Source organism: Etheostoma cragini, chromosome 12 (assembly GCF_013103735.1).
Source record: "Etheostoma cragini isolate CJK2018 chromosome 12, CSU_Ecrag_1.0, whole genome shotgun sequence".
NCBI classification, from domain to species: Eukaryota; Metazoa; Chordata; class Actinopteri; order Perciformes; family Percidae; genus Etheostoma; species Etheostoma cragini.
In genome coordinates, this window is record NC_048418.1 from 17,350,934 (window position 1) to 17,373,015 (window position 22,082).

Genomic DNA, 22,082 nt, shown 5'->3' on the forward strand with positions numbered 1-22,082 from the left:
AGTTTTCCACAGCGGGTTTCAAGTTCATATTTATTTGTTTCTCTCAACAGAACCCAAGTGACAATCAGAATACAGTACTTTTTTCCTCAAACATGTTTTTTCCTTTTCTTTTTTATTACGCAAAACAAGAGAACACTCAAGTGCAATAAGACAGAGGACTCTGACAGTGCGGTGCTCTCTCTAACTTTTCACAGTGCACGTTTATACACACAAAAAGATTGTACATCATCATTATTACATTTCCAACCTCCACCCACCAACATCATGGATAGGGCAAAGTGAATGTCTTAAAACAATCATTTTTAAAGATTCAACTTGCATACGGTGTAGCTTGGCACACAGACACAAACGCACACTGCTCTCTCCCTCACACATACACACATGCATGCATGCACACTTTCACACACGCACACATACACACATACACACACACGTAGAACACAGAGGGACCTCTGTAGCATCGATTCTCACCAGTGAGGGGGTACTGCACTTGCACTCTGAGGGCTATATCATTTGTCAAACCCAAACTATTTTGGCAATGTCCACATTGCATTTGAATGTGCTGAAGAGAACCCATTTAGATGATGTCAGTAGGAGGTTGAGGTAGAGGGAGAGAGCAGGGAGAGAGGGCATGTATGTAATCAGCCTGATTTAATGTGATGTAATATGATGGGTAGTGCAGATTTCTTTTACTTTTTTTTGTACAAAGCCTCAAAGATGTGTAGGTCATTGTGCAACCCCTGACTGCTTGACTGGGTAGAGCTGTTGCCATGTTGTAGGTCCTTAAATAATTTCGATCTCTAAAATGGTTGCCAACCAATTGAATTGGGAACATCGTCAGAGACAACCAATCACAGATGACTGTGTGTCACACACAGCCAGCCTCCTGAGGCTTTATCTCCCCGCCAAGAACTTAAAAACTTACATGGCACAATTACCTTTTAACATTTTCAAAAAATATATACGCATAATCTTGAAAGTTCTTCTTAAGCAAGTGCATATGGCTATTATAATCTGCAGTAAAATTAAGAAAATGGTCTAAAAGCTCAGGTGTTGATTGTACGGGCGGGTCGTTGGCATCAAGTATGTCATGGTGCTCGCAGTGTGCATGGCCACCAACCCCATGTCAAATAACCAACTGTCCAAAGTGCAACCACACCTTTATCTCGCTTTAAGAGGCTTTGGCTGGTCTTGGAAATTATACTGTTAATAATGTATGTTCTAATTTACTACCTCCCCAACCCACCCTCATAGTGTATCTTAGACAACAGCGTTTCACACTTTCTCTGTCCTCTACAACATGCCAGCCAACAGGTTTTCCTATAAAACAATTCAACTGCTTTGAAAGGCTTTCACTAGTGACTGCACTGCTTCTTACTGTAATATACAAACTGAAGCACACAAAGTTTCCTGTTTATGTTCTAGGACCAACTGTTGTACATTCTAGAACGTACTGTACTGGACCAGGCATGGAGGGCGCTGGAATCTAAAGCACTATAACTCCTCATCTTACAATACAACAGTGAAAATTTAAAGTATATATAGACAGAATTGAATAGTCCATTCAGTTTAGTGCTCTCAAGCACAGAAAAAAAAGAGTTGGGCATAAGAAAATTATGCTACTACAGTACAAGTATTGATAGAGTATGCTTTCAAATGTAAAATAACCAACCAAAATAACATAAGAACAAACATTAGATTGCATCTACATCTACTATACATCATTTAAGCCTCTTTTTAATCCTCCTCTCATTTAGAAAATATCTATTAATCAAATATCTATTCTACTAATTATATTACAAGAATCCAGTCACAGGAAATAGAAAAATATCAAATATCACCAGTGATGATAAGAAAACATGACAACCTGAACAAGCAGAAATATTGCTATGGTAACCACCATTGTCCTTTGACATCAGCGAGTGTCATCCCCCTGTGCTCTCATTGGCTGCCCTGACGCCCCTGATGTTGCAGGGAAGAATCAGCCTAACCCAGAGGAAAGAGGGAGAGGGTAATCGGGGGTTGTGTGGCAGGGAGGTGTAAGTGTGTTGTTAATGTCAGATGGCCGTGTCCCAGAATACGGTTTTCTGTGTAGGGTAAGGGGGAGGACGGATCTTTTTAGCCCCGTTGCTTTTCCCCCAGACTGGCAGCACAGATGCACTTTCTTGCTTGCACTGACTCCGCTCCTGGTGCCTGTCCTCGTTCCTGTCCGGAGGAGGAGGCCTCTCCAGAAATCTCTGCAGGTGTGGATGTTGTCTGGAGCGGATCTCCATGCAGAGGGTGCGTTTCCTCTCGATCTGTTCTAGCATGGTGGTGTCGCCACAGATCCAAGGCATCTGGGGCATCTGAGGGGCAGAGTCAATGCATTAAGTTATGTGAATACATACTGACTTTATAAAAAAAAAAGACCACAGACGAATGAAAAGCCCCCAAAAAACCATGGCATAAAAAACATGGTATTTTTCTATACCGTTTAATAATTATTTATGGTGAATAATTGAGCAATGATCATACATTTAAAAACAGCATCCCATTGCTCAGAGTAAGTAAGAGTGGGTGTTCAGGGCAAAGTAAAGAAGCTAATCTGCATACCTGACTTTGATGTCCCTCTGCTGCTTTCCTTTGGGGCGTTCCCATTGGAGAGGGGTTAGCCGGAATAGAATGGGAGCGACCATACTTCGGTACTGCTTTCAGGTCTACAAAGGGAGGGAAAATGACACGTTTGGTTGCATGTAATATACAAAGGTTATATGATCAACTCTAGATTGTCTTTACAATTTCAAGGTGTAAGCTTTACCATTTCCTGTTCCTGTGGTCATTGGTGGGCTCCCCGATGATCTCCCGTGGTGAGTAGGTGTCGTTGTGGATGAATGCTGCCCTGACACCGTGCTGCCATTCCTCTCTTGTGCTTTTGATTGGTCCGTGCTGTAATTTTCTCTTTTATCTCGTCTGGGCGTGCCATCTGATCTGTATCCTCGTTCTTTGCTATCACACCTATACTCCATTGCAGAAGGGCTCTTGGTGCTTTTGACGGCATAATGATGCTGCTCTGAGCCATTCAGACTTCTGTCTTTGCTATCCCGTCTCACTTCGAGTCCAGTTCGGCTCAGATCTTTGCTGTCCTGCCTAGGCAGAGGTGGAGGAGGGAGATCTCCCCCGTTGTGGCAGCTCCGATCTCTCCCCTCGTGCTTGGATTCGGAGCTGTAGCCAACCGTTTCCTTGCTGTTGCTTCTTCTGGACGTTTCTTGTCGCGGAAGGATCTCAGGTGGCTGGTCTATTCTACCTTCGTGTCTGTGTTCCATGTCCTTCCTTGCTCTCTCTTTAAAATCCTGTGGGGGTAACACCTCAGGACGGTGGTCTTTGCTATCATGCCTATATTCTGCTCCGGTTCTGGCTTTGTCTTTGAACTCTTGTCGGGGGAGAAGCTCAGGTGGCCTGTCTCTGCTTTCATGCTTTGAGTCCACACCGTTCCTGGCTCTCTCTTTGCTATCCTGTAGTGGGACGAGCACAGGTGGCTGATCCAGCAGTCTCTCTCTGCTTTCATGTCTAGAGTCTACACCGTTTCTTGCCCTTTCCTTGCCATCTTGTCTTGGTAACAGCTCAGGTGGCTGATCTAGCAGTCTGTCCTTGCTGTCCTGCCTCAACAAACATTCCGTTCCATGTCCCCCACCCCGGTCTTTGCTGTCTCTCCTTAGCATCAGGTCACCATTGCTAAGCCCTCGGTCCTTGGAGTCTCTTCTTATCATTGGGATGGGCTCCACACTGCTGCAGCCCTGCTCCCTACTGTCCCTGCTAACAGCTGGTGCATCTGCACCGCTATAAGTACGGTCTTTACTGTTGCGTCTGTGGGGAAGTGGCTCTACATTACTGCTCCTTCTTTCTTTATCCCTGTCTTTGTCTCTTTCTTTGTCTTTGTCTCTGTCTTTGTCTCTGTCTTTGTTTTTGTCTCTGTCTTTGTCTCTGTCTTTGTCTCTTTCTTTGTCTTTGTCTCTTTCTTTGTCTCTGTCTTTGTCTCTGTCTTTGTTTTTGTCTCTGTCTTTGTCTCTGTCTCTCCGGTGAGAGGACTCTTTGCTGTGGCGGTCCTTGGAGTCTCGCTTGGACTCCTTGCTGTGACTGTGGCGCTCCTTGCCCTCACGCTTGGACTCGCTGTGAGACTTGCTTTTGGACTCAGCTGTAAAAGAACAGGAGAAACTCTTTAGGAGACAAACACTTGATTGTAACATCAAATCTTATTCTGCTTTGAATAATGAATTTAAAAATGTTCTAAATGAATGGTTTAACTATGAATTGTCAATAGCATGTAAACACACAGAAAGAATGAATGCTGTTTTTCTGCTTCACGTTTCTGCACTACCGTCAAATATCCTCTAGGTGTCCCTCACCACCCACTGAGGCAGCTGCAGTAAAGACTGGAGTTAGATGAGTCTATACTGTATGTGGGCTAACAGGCATTATAAGTGTGTTCATCATGGTATATAATAATACACACAATCATTATTTGTTGTTTTAGTTCAGTCAATCAATTGAAATCACTTTCTTTTAGTTAGTTTATATTGTATGTTTTCACTGTACTTTTCTTTCACCCTAATATCTCTAATACACATGACAGTACCCTTGAATAACCATAGTTACCATTATAAAACATTTTCTAAAACATTATTCACTGCCTTTGGATGTCTCTGTGTTTAACTTTCAAATTTCTTCATCACAATTATATATGGTACTCTGACTCTTCTTTAGCGTAAACACAACATTCCAGCCTGTGTGCTTAGAAACCGGCTAATAATGAACTGTCGCTGATTAAAGGCTCAATAAAAACATTTTAGACCATATGTATAGGTGTGTGTGTGTGTGTGTGTGTGTGTGTGTGTGTGTGTGTGTGTGTGTGTATGATTGATTTCCATGTAGGCTGTAGAGGCTGTGCCTTTATATAGTTCCTATACGGGCTTCGACATACAGCACAATGCGCAAGCAGTCCTTATCCTGCCCATCCCTTGTCATGTTATGTGTCATACATGGCTTTTGTGTGTGTGTGTGTGTGTGTGTGTGCATCCGTGCATGCATGTGTGTTAATGAGAGGGAGTGTGGCGAGTAACCAGTTAGTAACTGGGTCAGACTAGTTGTTGCTGCCTCTAACGCCTCAGAAAGGGAGAGAGAAAAAAATCAACCTCTGTTCATTTTGTCAGGTTTGTGTGCTCAGTACAGTGTGTGTGCTAGTAGACAGTCACAGAGCAACACACACAGCCTGGGAGTCTGTATGTGGAGCTTGTACCCAGATGTAGGCCTTTTTTAAGACCTGTCAGAAGCACAACCAACCCTTGATGTATAGAACACAAATGCAAACTGTTTACACACTATATGGGACTGGAGAACAAAATACTGCCAAACGGCTTATTGGTTAGACATTCCTAACACTTCCTGGGCACATGAACGCACCCCTTGACAATCCAATCATCAATTAATGTCAGCCAGTAACCTAACGGATATATCCAAGACATTGCACAGAATTCACAGGAATAAACAGCAAATGTGCACAAATTGGCACATCTATACACCAACTCATCAAGTCAAAATAGCAAGAAATCCTCCTCTCAGCTTCCACTATCACCATCTGCCCCAGCTGCTACAACCTCCTGATTGGCTCCATCATGGGTAGAGTATGTGCTGATTGGACAGAAACATGATCTGAAACCCTCTGATCAGGTGCAGATTTGAGTTCAGAGCCACAGCTATCCCTATCAAGAGCTCATTGCTCGGTTGTTCAGACCGGCATGCCCTGAGCTGTGATTGGCTGCGTTACCCATGGGGAGGGAATCTGCAAATAAGATACAGGGATTTTTCCTCCTTCCTCTGTTGCTATGTTGTAGTTGCTAAGAGCATTGAGTAAGGATTGATGTGTGGACTTTTTGTAGTTCTTTTATGATTGATGTACAAAATGTGCTTGAATGAATTTCTGTTTTTGAATTAGAGTTTTAGTTACATTTTTAAAATTCTTCCACATTGTCTCTCATTAAATGATCCATATTAATTAATTAGTGACCCTTCTCAAATAATGCATGACAGCCTCTACATGACCTTCATGCATTTCTGAAACACCCTTTTGCTAATTTAGATTGCTTTAACACAGTTCACGTTACATTTCTAAATTTTCAATTGTGACATGGAATTTATAACAAAAAATGAATAGTTGAGAAAGAGAATGTTAATTTGTGACTTACTGATAATGCTGTTGGCACCAAACTCGCCATATGACACTATATAATAATGTAAACACAAGTTATTTATTTTAGATTTTTTACATCTTTTATATAAACTTTAAGCATATTTTGCACTTAGATCCTAATGAGCAAATGTTTGTTTGCCTTCACAATTACATTCAGTGTTGTTTGGCTATCTGTATTTAAGCAGCATGATGTTTACATATTTAAAAGTAATGCAGCCTTACGGCCTAATGCCATGAGTAGGTTTGAGGGACCTGCTGTACGCTTTAGGCTCAAATCCCCTCAGATTAAATATACCATCTGTATCACACTTGGCTCGCTGGGCCTAGATTAAACAAATGGATGGTTGCAGGGAGCGCCACAAACATCATGCATGGTAATGTAAAAGTGGTGCATTCTCTGCCCAGCAGCCGTATTTAGCAAGGTTGAACTTTAGAGAAACCCCAAACCCCCATCTCTGAGTAACGATTTGTATTCGCTCCAGAGTTTACTGCATGGAAAGAATTTTGCCAATGACACCATCCATGTTGTCTGTAAACACTCTGGGATGTTACCCCTGCTCTCCTGTGTGTTATTCTGAGTCTTTGCAGCTCCTTTCTAATGTCGGTAGGGCTGCTTTCTCATTGTATCTCTCAACTAAGCCAGTCTCTCTTGCTAAATGAGAATACATACACACTGGGCTGGATTTATAAAAGGAGATGCAGTGTCTACACTGTCTACACTCTTCAGGAATCAAAGAGACATAAATAACTATGAGCACATTTGTGCATGCCCTTTGCTTCACTACATTCCAAAATGAGGAGACAAATGTGTAAAACGACTCACTCTCTCCAGGCTCTTTAGACTTCCTGCCACTGGCATTTTTCTTCAGCATGTTCCTACCAGTTGTGAACAGGTTAGTTAGTTCGTCCAGTGGGCTGGTGGGTGTCCGTGAACGCCCTGTTGACACATTCTGCATAGAACCATGGAGTCGACCCACGCCGTCTTGAGGTGGTGAGCCTTTGCCGTGAGGGGTGGCAGAGGCGCTCCGCGGCAGACCCCCGGGGAATGGCATTGGCGCTTCAAAGGGAGGTGTACGCATGAGGCTGAGAGGGGTGAGACAGCGGCCCATGCTGACTGGAGATGGGCAAGCAGAGTGGCTGCGCTGATAGGAGGATGAGGAGGAGGATTTGTAGAGGGTACAGGGTAGAGGAGGCGCAGAGGAGCGGCCAGAGATGGTGAGGGTTGGGGTGGCAGTGAGCTCCCTGCGGATGTGTGCAGAGGAGGGTGGCTCAGTGGAGGAGGTTGGAGATTTGCTGTAGGGTTGGTTCTCCATCATGGGCAATTTGGCTACATCTAGAGGGGTTAGGGGAGACTCGTCTGAGTTAGGTGAGCACTGGGCCGGCGCCGGGGGGAACACCAGCAGCGGAGGCCGATGGGTGAGTAAATTGGGAAAGGGTGCGGGAATGTCACAGAGGGGAATGTTTCGAGGTGTGGAGCAGCGACTGAGAGGTTCAGGGTCATAGGGTGCTGGGGTGGGGCATGCCGAGCGACATCCCACGGGGTCAGTGCGGTACTCCATATCATCCAGAGCTGGGTACTTCATCTCCTCGTACACAGACTCTCCTGGCTCCTCATCCTCACTCTTCAGGGGTTCTCGTGTCCCAACATCAATCCCGCCCATCTCTATATAGACAGGTTCATCTTCACAGTCCTCTGTAGGGCTCTCATCACTCTGTGGGGGCGAAGGGTTGAGTTCGCAGGGGGAGGTGACGTAGTGGAGGGGTCTGGAGGGGCAAACCCCGCTGCCTCCGTGGCTCTTGATGTAGGACTCATCGAAGGAAACACTCAGTTGTGTGTTGGGGTTCCTCTTAGGTTTGGGTGGCGGCACCCTCCTGCAGTCCTCACTGCATCCTTGAGCTGCTAAAGATGAGAGAGAACAAAAGTCTTAACACAGATATACTATATATATATAAATAAAAATACATAATATTTGTTTTCTGGTTTATTAAGTACTATATGTATTTTTTTTTGTGGCATGCGACACGCCCAAATAATGTCCCATTACTAATTTGTTGCTTTCTGCACAGCTATCATACACAATGCAATACTGAATTTGACAAAACATCTTTTTTTTTGCTAGAATCATTCATCATTAAGTGAATCATTATCATTAATATACAGTCTGCAGTACTGCAGTTTTTCGGGTCAGATGTAGGTCAGCGTGTATAGCTGAGAGGAATATCTTCAGAGTGAGATATGTGGGAACAGTTGAGGCAGTATGCATGTTTCTGGGTCAAATATACAGCAGTTTAGCAGTATGTGAATATAGTATCTGGGTCACACACACTGTGGAACTTCGTTTTGATAGTGGTGACGTAGCATTGCAGTGTGGTGCAGTGAGGCTATGGTACAGTGTTGACATTGACCAGATACTACTGCACAGTGTGGTTCTAATGCTAGTTTACTCACGGTACACATTGCTCTTTACTACTGAGTTGCTCACAGTGTATTTCTAGGTCAGGCACCAACATGTTTGGATAGGAGTGTTTCCCTGATATGCAGGGGGAGAGGAGTGTAATTAAAACAAGGACCATGTTTGAAACCCTAAAACTGCAGATTTTACACCTTTAATAATTCAGATGCCAGATGGCCCAGACACACCCATACTTCCCATAACTTTATGATTATCCCATAACTCACTACCATCCCTACACGCACTGCACATGCCTATACATTCAGAGCATTCATGGCTTTGCACAATATGTTGCATGCAAAAGGTATTTATAGATAGATCAGAGTGTTTTATTTCAATTGAAACCATAGCTAGAGAGAAAGCAATGAATGTAGTCAAGAAAATCTAAGAGGTGAAACACAAATGACATGGCTTCATATTGATATTATATGCTAATTTGAATTAAGGATGTAACACACCCTTTGGTTCCATTTTCTCTACATAACCATTATTTAGGTTATAATAGATGATTTGGCTCTACCCAGATGTGTTCCTGGTGTGTTTAATTGGACTGACATAATACTCACATTCTTCTTCACCCTTTCTCCCTTACTTTGTGAGTATGTGCATACAGTGATGTAACTAGTCCTCTTTTGATTTACCAAATGCGTTGTTACACTAACAGGTTTCCACGGTTGATCTTGAGATCTGTTTCAGCACTGATGACGAATCTGTCCCTCCAAACATCGCTTACTCCCTGTCCCTTTAATTCTCCTCTCTCCATTGCTCCCTCTTCTCCCCCTCCCCCTGCAGCGGATGTGTTTACCCGCAAACCCCCTCCCCCTCCCTCTCCTCCTGGGTAAAACGAATCTAGGTCAATCGCTCCTCCTGAATGAATTCTACTCTGACAAGCTCCTCCCTTTCCTGCTACAGCGCCAGCTACAGAGCACGCAACCATCCCCTCCGCCAGGGACACCCCCACACTTTTGCTCTGATTGGCTCTGAAGCCTCAGACTTCAGCATCTCTAGAGCCCCATTGGCTCGAGCTGGTTAGTCATTCTGTGATTGGCTGGGCTACAGGGGGTCTTGTTTCTGTGGGATGGTTGCCGTGGTGCCCAGGAAGAACTGTGTGCACATATAGAGAGAGATCCCCACCAATCTGAGCCAGGCTGGGCGACTCCCCAAACATCACGTCGGCAATGAAGAATCCAAAATAAAATAGAGTCAAAGCCACCTGCAACCTCTACATCGTTTTGCTCTTACAGACACCAGCGACAAAGACTGTCATTATACTTTAAATGTCAGTTCATTTTGTCTATGCTTGTTGAGTTTTTCCTTTGTGCTCAGCACATGAACTGTTTCAAATGAAACTGTGAAGCTGTGTGCATTTGCTACGGCAATGAATGGATCTGTGGCATGTTGAGCAAAACATTACTGTTGCTCAATTGATTTCAATGAATTAAAGCCTTTCTTACACTGAGTTAATGTACTATAATTATGCCCTCTTTTCATACATGACCAAGCGGGCATATTGTGTTTGTTTATTTTGCTTCTGAAAACTGAGTGAAATTGCTGCAGGGTGCCTCTACTGGATCTAGATCAAGGCATCTCTAAATGTTGGCCTTGGCAGTTTAAACTGGAAGGAAAACTGTTTGGCTGAATTTGGTAATTAGCCTTAACATATATAAGTCAGTCAGTTTTAAATCAGGTTATGGAACTTCTTTATGTGCACCGAGAACAACTGACTGTGTGACCAATAACCTTCCTACGCCAGCACCATATTCTAGGGTGAAGTCACTGGAGCTTCAACTTCACACACAGACGGTGTTACTATATTACGGTAATGGTATCAGGACTATATACAGGGCCTTATTGTCCAAAGCCCAGAGGTTTGAAACAACACAAAAATATATTCATATGCATCACATTATGATACTTTCATTCCCAGCTCAACATGTTGGTATCAGATTCGGATACTTGTACTATCTGATTTATCTGTGGCAAGGGGTAATATGTAAATAACCCATATAGGTGTTTACCTGACAGTAACAGAAAGTAAAAGAGCACAGTGAAAAGTTACAGCTTATGCATAATCTTCCAACATAGATTTCGGCATCCACAATTGCTCTAGCCTGTGTACTTGATTATTCTGCAATATGTATACATTGGTCATCTGTCATTCAAAATACTAAGGCAAGATGTTTTCTCACACAGAACGCAAACTGTTTCTAGACTAGTGGGTGTAGTGCAGCACGAATCTTGTCAGACCTTTTTAAGCATTCCTTCATTTGCAGTTTATTGAATAGCAGGTTTTCACATTTTTTATTATTGTCTAGTCTAGTGCATCCCAAATGTGTAACTATGGTGTATCTCCATTGTCTTTATAGCTTATAGCTCTCCTTACATCAGTTTTCCACAATGGTACTTGTGGATGCAGGGAATAGCCAGATGTCATGTCATTGTAGGAGAAACAGTGTTGAAGAGGGCACTGCAGAGAGCAGCTAAATATAGTGCAGCAGATCGGTGTGAAACGCCACCACCACTTACCATCACATCTCTCCCCGCGGCAGGTGGACGTGGGACTGTGGTCCACCGCCTCCGACGACATGCTCAGCTTGGTGGCCGGGTCCCTCCTGGGCTTGGGTGGGGGCTGCTTCCTAGAGGTCGGGCTTCCTACTTCCTCCTCTCCTCCACCCCCACTGTTCCCACCGCCAACAGAGTGGAGGGACTGGGAGCGTACGGAGAAGCCCTGCCCACAGGCAAGGGCATGCAGGTGGGGCATGGGCATGCGTTCCTGGGGGTCCGATATGGTAATGGAGCCCATACGTAAGTGCTTGCCTTCAGTTGCAATGTCCTCACCTGTCCTATATCAGAAAGCAAGGAACAGAAAGAGAAAGAGGGCAGATAAATATCAGAAATATATTTGGAAATATGAATAATAATAACAACAAAGCATTTAAGTAAGTATGATACAAAGTATCATATTAGTTGATATTAGTTTGGCTGGAAGAAAAAGACAAAAATCTTGACCAGATTTCCCATGTCATCCCCTGGAAACATATCATACCATGACAGAGTCATAATGGCATGTCTCAATTTGTGTGCGCATATGCGTGTGTGTGTGTGTGTGTGTGTGTGCATGTATGTGCATTTCATTCTGTGCGAGTGAACTCAAATGATGAGAGCGTTAAGATAACAATAACAGACATGTAAGTGCCACTGAAAACAGGGTCTCCTTCAGGGCAAAGCATTGATTCGACTTTAACCCAGGATACGACCGATGCTGCTCACACAGCCAGACACCATAATGGAACCATGGAAGTCTCCCTGCCTGTAAACAATCAATCCCTATTAACGGTTGATTGGCCTGAATGGAGCGTTAATGATGTCTGAGTGTTGTGTTGTAATGGGGGAAAAGAGGGCTGTGTGTGTGTGTGTGTGTGTGTGTGTGTGTGTTGCATAGTAATTGAGCTCAAGTTCTGACTTTGTTCAGGTAAAATGGTTTGCACAAAATACATGATAGGTGCAATCTACACACACTTGATCTCTGCTGTTTATTCTCATACCAGAGAGTCACTGCCTGATCTCAGATATTTAAATGTTTAAACAAATGGCATGAAACAAGATGCATTTGCATGTGTGGCTATACAAATCTTTCTATCTTGCGTGAGTGTGCGCACGCATGTGGGAGTGTACGTATGTGCGTGTTCGTGACCCCTCAGTGTGTGACTTTGCTGACTCTGACTCCATCCTAGCCAGCTGCTAAACAGAAGGTGCTTGGTGGGGTGGCTTCATTGGTCAGGGATCTGACTTTGCCTAGCAACAGGGTACCCATAGAAACCAGACACACAACCAGCTACCGCTGCAAGTAAATAATAAAGCACACGTGCACATCATGTGTACTGTATATCATAACCACGTCACATCTGATTTAAAGATGACAGTGGTGATACAAGACAAAGGTGCCTACTGCAACCTGTAGAGCCGCATAGCAAGTGTTATATGAAAGAAATCAAATGTTGTCACATGTTTTGTGGTTATTAATGCACATTCTGTGTAAGCATCCATGTTTTAGTTTTTTAAACTTAATTGCAGGAGTGCAGGAGTTAAATGTGCTTACACATGATATTGTTCATACCTAACATTTATTCACAGTTTAAATATTTTATAGTGAAACAATAGTAATAATAGTAAAGTTGAGAAAATAAAATAAAGAAATAAAGAAAATAATAACAATAATAGAAAGATAAGGAACAGATTGTTAAAAAAGAAAATAAAGTAGGCTAACATGGTGGTGTGCATACATATATGCACATACACATCCAGTATGTGTACACATGCATGCATGCATACATACATGCATAGGCACACATCGTTACACTGCTACACACATAAAAAAGTTGCATCCATGTTTGGGCTAAATGTCTGTGAAAAAACAATTTGACAATATTCCATGGCTTTCAGCCACAGGTGGTGACTATCTGTCCCTCTCATGTTTTGGGTGTGTATCTGCTGTGACTGTGTACATGCACACACATGTATATGTGTGTGTGTGTGTGTGTGTGTGTATGGGTAGGTCGGTGTGACTGGAGTTGTGGTGACTGGATTATTTATAGGATATTTGCCCAGTGATTGGCTAGAGGACAGACAACAGGTGTTCTTGGACCATGGAGTTGCAGTTCTGGTTCTCTCAGTGACACTATGCGACAGGAAAAACAATATCACGGAAACAAACACAACACTAACGGGGGAAAAAGATTGAAAGAAATCTGTGAATGTGCGCACGTGTAAAGTGGTAAAGAAGCAGAAAGTAGTCGTTGGAATTTGCAAGCATATGTAAATATAAGTAAACGAGTGTCTCTGTGTGTGTGTGTGTGTGAGTGTGTGTGTGTGTCTGTGTGTATGTATGTGTGTGTGTGGGGGGAGTGTATGTGTGTTTATGAAAATAATTGTACGTTTAAGTAAATTTGTGGGCATCTGTGTGTGTGTGTGTTTGTGTGTGTGTGTGTGTGTCTGTGAATAACTTCTTCTGATGAAATACAATAAAACCAACACAATGAGACAGCAGCTGACAGGAAGGCCCGCCTCACTCAGACCTAACGTGCTGATCTGATTGGCCCATGGCTCTTCCAGCTGTCACCAGGCAGAACACATCTCATGCAACTAAGCTCACACTTAATCTCTCACTAACAAGTCCCCCCCACACACACACACACTGTTAAACACATTTGTTCTAACAAGCTCCCTCACACAATCACAATTGCCATTTGTTCTTTCCCACCTTTCTCACACACTAATACAATCTATTTTCCTGTGGTTCATGCCCATGCATGCACATGTACACAAGCACGTTCTTGCAAACACGCACATGCAAGCATGCACACATGGATCCTCACACACTCTTTCTCACTCTCAGTCAGTTGATGTAAAAATGGGTCTTCTCATTGACCTACTTGCAGACCTCATGAAAAATCCAGTTATTATTTAGACATTTTCTCCAGTGACTGTGTATTAATATTTCAGCTTTGGCAACAGCTGAGAGAGAGTGGAAGGATAGCAGGACAGTAGATGCCACTTTCCTCAGGCATCGCCCTGTCCCATTCAGCAAGTTACTTTACAGGCCTGTGTCGGACCTGTAATAACGTTGGAAGCAGGGACATTTTGCTGGCAAGTGATAAAAGAAAATCCAACGTAGATTTTGGAGTGTTTTTTAAACTCTAATATAGCTGTCTTTCTGATGCCTGATATAAAAAGTTACACTCTCAGTTTGCTTTGATCACGCAAGTAATATACAGTAAGTATACTATAAAATGCACTAATGTCTAAATACAGTGGCAGCATAGAAACACCTCTTTTGAATCGCTGGACCCTTTGACTGAGTGACAGGGTTTAAAGTGTTCTTGAATAAATGTGTTAAAGAGAGTACATCTGGTCCCATATAAATGCACAGCCCTCAAACCTACATCAATGAAATCATCTGATGCACAGCTGAAAGTCCCAACAGCTGCTCAAATACTTTGTACAGTGTGAGCCAGACTGATCAAACAGGGAAGACTTATAAAAACCATGCAAATATTGGACAGTATTTCCCATTAAAATGTCCACTGCAAACTGATCTTCATTGGATTAATGGTTTGACCACAAAGTAGAAAACAAGTGTTTCTCTACTAGATTATGAGTGCTTTTCAGGTGAAATATGCATTCACTTGATTTATGTGCTGTTTAAAAATCATACAGCAAATGGTAATGCTACATATGAGTACAGTGCACTGAACTTCAGTATAAAAAGGATTGCGTAATTGTGATTTAAAATGAATAATCTTAATACTTCTTGACCTTTCAAAAATGTACTGCTCCTTTTCTGATGAGTTATCACTCCTGAAACTTAAGGAAAAGTGATGAAGCACAGACATTTTCTTGGTGTCATGTTATACCGCTTTCAGTTGTTGTTGTAACAAAAGTATCACCGATGTCCATGTCTTCGCACAAACACAATCTAAACCACAATGTCCCGTTATTATCCCAATGACTCGGTGACTCAGTGCTCCTGGTCTAACCCACAACACAAGCATGCCATAGCCACGTGCTAGTCACGTTGTGAGTGTGTGCTTCTTATTCGCCCAAGTTTTGGGATGCCACACAGCGGTGTCGCTGCGCACCGAGGCAAAGCTGGAACTGCTTGCTCATCACAACATGTGAGAAAGGTTACAGCGGCCCATTCCAACCCTTTCTTTACTCTATGGGTATACTTAAATCACAACAGCATAACCACAAGTGTCCTTACATGTTGAATTCTTAATCCTAACACCCATTGTTTTCACATCCCACCCCGGTTGTTCTTAATTCTGAATGCTCTCCATGGAGCACCAGCAACCTCCATCCAAGGACAAGTCCCAAATATGTCTAAAAGTGAAACATTAATTATCCTCTATAGATCACGGGATGCACCAGTCCACACTGGCAACCCCCAAAATATAGCAACCTGCTATTGCCACAGGGACCCTCTGGCCACTTGTCCTAATTTCCTACAACCTCTTTCTGAAGTGAACCCAGTGACATCCTAGCATTCACAGAGAAGAATGAGCCCCAGCTCGACTGTACGGTGTGTAACGTATGTATTTTACAAGATATCTCTGTGCAAAACCTTGTCAATGAGTCTGTTTTTTTCGTTCGTGAAGCTGTTTACGTATTTATTGTCTTCCTACCTCCTTACGGCTTCCTCCTGTTTTCTCTTCTTGTCGTTTTTCTCCTGCAGGAATGTTCTATTTCTCTCATTCCTGGCGTGGTCTAAGTTCTGAGCTACCAGGCCGTTGTAGGCTCTTAGCCCATTCTCCTCAACGTACTGGAAAAAACGGAGAGTTTCCTCCTCTTTGGAGCTCATCATTCTTCAAGTGTTTCCACAGCATTCTGATGAAGACATATAGCAAATGTTAATGATGGTGGTTGCCTTAACAAGATAGATACACAAAATACTACTAGTAATATGAACTACAAGGGCATCATATACGAGTATGGGCTGAATGCAAAACAAGCATGCTGTTATGCCAGTAATCATTCTTATCTCAACCCTCCTTTTACAAGGTCAGCCTTGATGAAATAAAAACCGACGAAGCAAGATTGCATCAGCATTGTAATAAAGTCACACAGTAGAGTGTATGGGGTGCTGTTGTTGTTTTTAATGTTCCTGACTGTTGCTGTGGAGTTCATGGCTTATGAAAGGTTCATAAACTTGCATCATGTGTCCGCAAGAGTAAATGTTTTCCCTGGAGGTTTGCAACATCTTTCTCTATTTTTCACTCACACACATACACTCACAGACACACACACACACACACACACACACACACACACACACACATACATATGCAAAGAGCCAATGGACTCACCATCTAGCTACAAATATAGTTTCAGTTTTTTTATTGGCTGTGGATCAGTAGCGGCTGCTTATTTTCTCAGTTATGTTTGCACATTGTCTGGCTGAAATTATTGGCTGTAACCAAGTGAGTGTTTGAATGAAACTGAAAAAAGGCTTTCATCTTCTGCAGTTGCAATATGTGCTGGGCTCAGATGTGAAAATATAGTACTCCTGGGACCAACCACACAGATTAAACGGACCACTCTTACTAGACTGTGATGCATGCATATGCGGACATCATCATCATCATGTTTTCAGATCTAAAATTACTCTTCTCTAGAGTTGTTCCTCGGTGCCTTTTGAATCTGCAAAAAGACCATTACTGACAGCAACTGTCATAAAAGAGTGTGGATGTTTCTGGGAGGAAAAGCCTGCTTAATGAAACAACCACAGTGGTGCAATCACACTATGATTCACTCCTTCTAAATGTGAATAACTTTACTACCGCATTGTTTGCAACCACTAACGCCGCATGCGTGTACATTATGCATTTGCTTGAACACCCGTGCAACTGTATGCAATATAGTATATGCGATGTGCAACAGCCAAATGTGAATATGGAGAGGCCAGTGGTGGAGAAGAGAAGAAGACAGTGCATGCTTTTATGTAGGTCAATGTTTTCCGATCAGCCTAAGACTCATGCTTGTTTACGTGTGAGAGAAGCACTGAGTGTGAGTCTGCGTGGGGAGGGGGAGGGGGATTTTGATAGCTGTATGTATGTTTGTGTGTAGGGAGGAAAGGGCAACACCGCGGAATGGGTATGGGGGGGTTGGGGGTGCTTGCTAGACGGAGATTGCAGGGCTAACTGAGAGACTGGCCATTGTCTGGTTATCCTCAGCATCTCTCTAACTTGTGTCTGTCTATCAATAAGTCCAGCAGGGTGCCTAAGTCGGATGGTTTATCTTCTACTCCCTACAGCATTCTAATTCCTTAGCATAGGTTTACAAGGGCAGGGTAGAGGACTGATAAGAGCCAACAGAACAGATGGAATCACCATCTTGTAGCAGAGTTCAAACTAGGGCACAGAATCATGGTGTCAAGAGATTTTTCCCAGTGGTATCACTGGTGCACAGGCACAGCCGGAGATCTGGAGATGTTCAAATGAAATAAATCTTGGTTTCTGAAGAGAAACGAGGAGCACCAAGTTCATGTGTTAAGGGTGCAGCAATAGAAAGGCATAGTTCAAAGCTGAATTAAGCCTGCCTGCCTAATCCCTATGAGCCTGCAGCCGCACTCTGCACTAGAATCAGCTTGTTTATCACACTGTATTTACCAGCCAACCCTTTCACATTGGATTGTCCTCCTATAAATAGATCATAGATGTGAAAATGCTATTTGTATTTGATAATCTCTATAAACCTGTCGATTGAGAAAAACATTTTTTCTCAACAAAGCTTGATTTTCCACTTTTCTCTCACTCCTTCCCCTTCACTTTACGCCTTTTATGAATCTCACCCATCTCTCTCTTCCTTTGCCCCAGTTGACATGGGCTGCAACAGTTGGAACACAGAGGTGCACTTTGACTAAATGACAGTGGCACACCATTTCTGTTTCCAGGCAACCATGTCATAGGAGAAGGGCAGCATGGATATTGTAGAGACACAATGTCAAAAAGATTGCAATGCCAATAGTCAGGTGACAACATGCATGGACTCTCGTGCGCGCGCACACACACACACACACACACACACACACACACACACACACACACACACACACACACACACACACACACACACACACACACACACACACACACACACACACACACACACACACACACAGACAGCAAGTGGACCAAGTAAAGGATACACTCAGGTGCAACACTTGCCATATTTTGGCTATGGGAATTTTTGTGTGGATGTAAGTAGGGAAACAACCCCTTTTGCAATATGACATGTATAGCATGAACAAATGCTGACCTAAATATTTTTGGGTTTATGGGTTGCTGTGTAAAAAGAAAGTGTTATGATGCATACTTACAATGAGGCTGTGTCCCTGCAAGTTTGTGGTCCAACGTGTCTTCTGTCTTCCCCTGATGAGTCCAGTGCAAGCTAGTGAACTCTGACCTATGCTGGAGCAACCATGCACTATTCCACTTAAATCCACATAGACTTCCATCCATTGTATGGTCCAGCTGATTGACTAGCTAGAAGGATTCCCAGTGACCCAGGTTAGTGCTAGAGGGGAGCTGGGCCATTGGGTGCCCAGCCCAATGCTCCGTCCCCTGGGCAGAAAAGAGAGATACCCCCTCCCCACCTCCCCCCCACACCCCCCTCTAGTCCAGATGGTGCCAAACTCCTAGCCAGGTGCCAGCTTCAATGCTCCACACACCTGCACATGCTAGAGACAGAAGGCAGATGCAGCGTAGCAACAGACCGCACCCGAAACTGCAAGCATGACACAAACACACACTGACACTCTCAAGCACTCACATCAAACTCCCCTTGCAGTAGCAGACCAGTCACTCACAATCTTTCTAATGCTTCTTTCCCAGATGTCCGGGTGCACAAAATGTCTCACAGGTGAAAGGAATCCTCGTCCACAGTGCCCTGAAGGTTGAGACCGAGGTAAAGCAGAGTAGCGTGTGTTTCCTGGTATGGCATTCCCTGCCGGCTCCCTCCGCCCTACTCGTCCGCACAGGTCTATACAGTCGGTCTGTGCTTAGGCAGATGACACCGGGCTTCCCAACTATAGATCACAACAAGAAGGACACACCCACTATCTACTGTAGCCACCTTCCATTAGACGTCATCACCCTCTCTCTCCTTCCTTTTCCTATATTCCTCTTTCGCTTGCTGTGTGCAATTCATCTTCATTAGCAGTCCTACCCTAGTCTCTTCCTCCAGTTAGTTGTTTTTTGTTTTTGTTTTGATGTGTCTCGCCGATCGTCCCTTTGCAGCTGCACTGTAACTGGAGCCTGAACGTGTTTTTCTGCAATCAGCACCACGGAGAGCTCTCTGTCAGAGGGTGAAGGAGGGTGGGGGGGTTGAGTGGGTGGGCACACTCAGACAATTGCTATGATCTCGCTGAGTGGGAGGAGTCACCGGGTTGGCAGGGTGTGACCTCATTAGACATAACCTCCTCTTCCTCCGGCAACCGCTGCGCCCCACACCCCCTCCCATCTCTCTTACAGCTCGTAAACAAGACCTCAACACAAAAGCACTGGCAGTGAATACACCGTGTTGCTCTCAAGTGCATTCATTACATGCACAGTAGCCAAAACAAAGCACAACAAATCATAGAGGAGCAAAGGCATGGAAGCAAAATACACAAAAAGAGAAAACAACACTTTGCAATTTCCAATACACACACATTGACATGCTGATGCAAGATTTAAATATGTTTGCATAGACAAAAAAAGCACGCAATCCAGTGTTCCCAGTGGCCACAAGGATGAACATGATGAAAGCAGAGAGAGAGTTGAGCCTGAGTTGGGGGTTTGTCAGGGGGCGACGGTGTACTTCTGCCTGACTGTCTGGGGGATGAGCATTTAGTGGTCCTGTCGGTTGTTTACGTGGTGGGAGCGCCTGGTATATGGTGCAGAAGCAGGGGTTGAGGAAGGGTGAGCGGTGTAGGTGGGTGAGTGTGGGGGGGGGGGGTCTGGGTTTGCTCGAGTGGATTAACACCGTCGACACAAAAGGATTAGGGAGCAGAGATCTGTTGTTTTCATCAACCCTTCCCCTCCAGTTCTCTTAACCCCCGCCCTTCTCTCCCTCACTTTCCCCCTCCCTCTATCCCTGGTTGTGTCTCGCACTTTGCAGGGGGGGGGGGAGTTTGGAGGCACCAAAAACAGTTTTAAAAAACATGTGGTGGTCTGTTTAGAGGAGAGAAGGGGATAATAGGGTTGTTAAAAATGAAAAAATGAAAAAACGCACTGAGCAGCAGGGCTTGGGATGAACCGCTGGGCTGGATTGTTTTGTATTATCAAAAGAGGCAGCTGTTTTGGAGTGAGGATAGGAAAGGTAAAATAGGGTGAAATGAAACACTATTACTCTGCACCTCCTCTCATAACAACATGCCACATGCCATAAATACACTAGACAATTGCTGTGATCTCACTGAGAGAAAATGCTCTGTCAAAAGGTAGTCACCCTCTTTTTCTGCCTATTGTGAGGGATGTGGTCGACTGGTCACGCACAAAGCAAGTCACTCTATCCAGACCAACTCAGCACACGCACTAATGCACATGCATATAAACACAAGGGCCCCAGTCCAACCTCAGTGCATGGCCCATGTGTAGAATCTCAAAAGGAAGTATTTAGAACCCATCAGGGTTCACTGAACACAGAAAGTGAGGCAATCCCAGGGGTGAATGGGTTAAACTAATTTTTCCACCTATCTGCACAACAATAATTAGTTTTGTGAACAGTGGAAGATGCTCCCTCAGGGAAAGAATCGAGGGTGAAACAAGATACAATGCCAGTAACTTTTCACTTCACACAAGCCTACAGACAAATAAAGACTCGCATACAAAGACAAAGGCATCCACACTGAATACATTATTAAAAATGTGTTCTACTGCATTCAAATTAGCTAGAGTTTAAAAATGAAATCATTGTTTTTGTATTTCATATGTTCATTCAAGTTGATTGAACAGATTGTGGGATGATACTACGTAAGACATTTGGTTTGTATTATATTAGCTGCAGTCATACAATAGGACAATTGGTACTTGTGAATATATGTGTACTGATGTCAGAACCAGAACAAAGTCTTTCTCACATTATAGTGACAATCCAAGGCTAATAGCATCAGGAAAATATATATGGTGCAGGCACGCTCCAATTTGGCCGTCTCAAGCATATATGATTTGTTTCTCAGCTCATTTGAATGGCAGCTGATCAAAATACATCTGATCAGTGTTGTGGTTAGATATATCCTTCTCATTTACTAACAAGCCGATAACATGCACTAAGCCAATCAGTCTTAACAGTCTAAGTTATTGGCAAAGTAACATGATCTCGCTGGTTCTTGTATGTAGTGGATCATTGTGACAATAATGATCAATGTGCCCTGGAGCAGATGCCTGGTACTTGATTCAATCATGCATGTAATGTGTTGTATTGATCCAATGCTGTAACAGGCTAATGAAGAGTCTATGAAAACCATTATACCAATCAATTAAATGCCACTGAGGAAATAGAGTCATTATAAATAGGGCACAGATTCTGCTTTACAAAGTGGGAAGCAGCACCATGCTGTCGGGGATTGGCACCTACACATGGTGGACATGGTGTAAATGGTATCTGCTTCTAAGGAGAGTGCTGGGTGGCATTCAGATTTTTGAAAGCGTTTGTGAGGCTTAGTGGCATTCTCTGTTTTCTGTCCTCCCTGGGAGCGCCATGCGGTTTGAGGATGAAGAAGGCACTGGCAAGACAGAAAGTGAGACAGCAGCACTAAAGATGTCAGACTCTCATTAAAGATGCAGCACTGCTTACTTTCACTCCTCACATCTCCACCTGAGAGAAATGGAGCAAAATGTTCTTGCTCTGACAAGCCCTCTGCAGAA

The 22,082-nt window shown here is 43.6% G+C and overlaps 1 protein-coding gene and 1 long non-coding RNA gene across 5 annotated transcripts; one reads left to right on the plus strand and one right to left on the minus strand.

Annotated features, from left to right (window-relative positions):
* Nucleotides 1-2: 2 nt before the first annotated feature.
* nyap2b (neuronal tyrosine-phosphorylated phosphoinositide-3-kinase adaptor 2b) lies at nt 3-19,560 on the minus strand. 4 transcript variants are annotated; one of them, XM_034887858.1, is made up of 7 exons: nt 18,554-19,560; nt 15,861-16,062; nt 11,203-11,519; nt 7,047-8,120; nt 2,798-4,171; nt 2,593-2,696; nt 3-2,345 (listed from the first exon to the last, which is right to left on the minus strand). In XM_034887858.1, the coding sequence occupies exons 2-7, from the start codon at nt 16,037-16,039 to the stop codon at nt 2,058-2,060; spliced, it is 3,336 nt and encodes a 1,111-aa protein (XP_034743749.1). In that variant the 5' UTR covers nt 16,040-16,062; nt 18,554-19,560; the 3' UTR covers nt 3-2,057. The 4 variants fall into 4 exon arrangements, with proteins under 4 accessions (XP_034743749.1, XP_034743747.1, XP_034743748.1 ...); XM_034887856.1 differs by having other exon boundaries at nt 7,047-8,123; nt 18,554-19,559; XM_034887857.1 differs by lacking the exon at nt 18,554-19,560 and having other exon boundaries at nt 7,047-8,123; nt 15,861-16,301.
* LOC117954244 lies at nt 11,370-15,996 on the plus strand. The gene is made up of 3 exons (XR_004658781.1): nt 11,370-11,481; nt 15,590-15,766; nt 15,911-15,996. It is a non-coding gene; the product is annotated as an uncharacterized LOC117954244 (long non-coding RNA).
* Nucleotides 19,561-22,082: the final 2,522 nt, after the last annotated feature.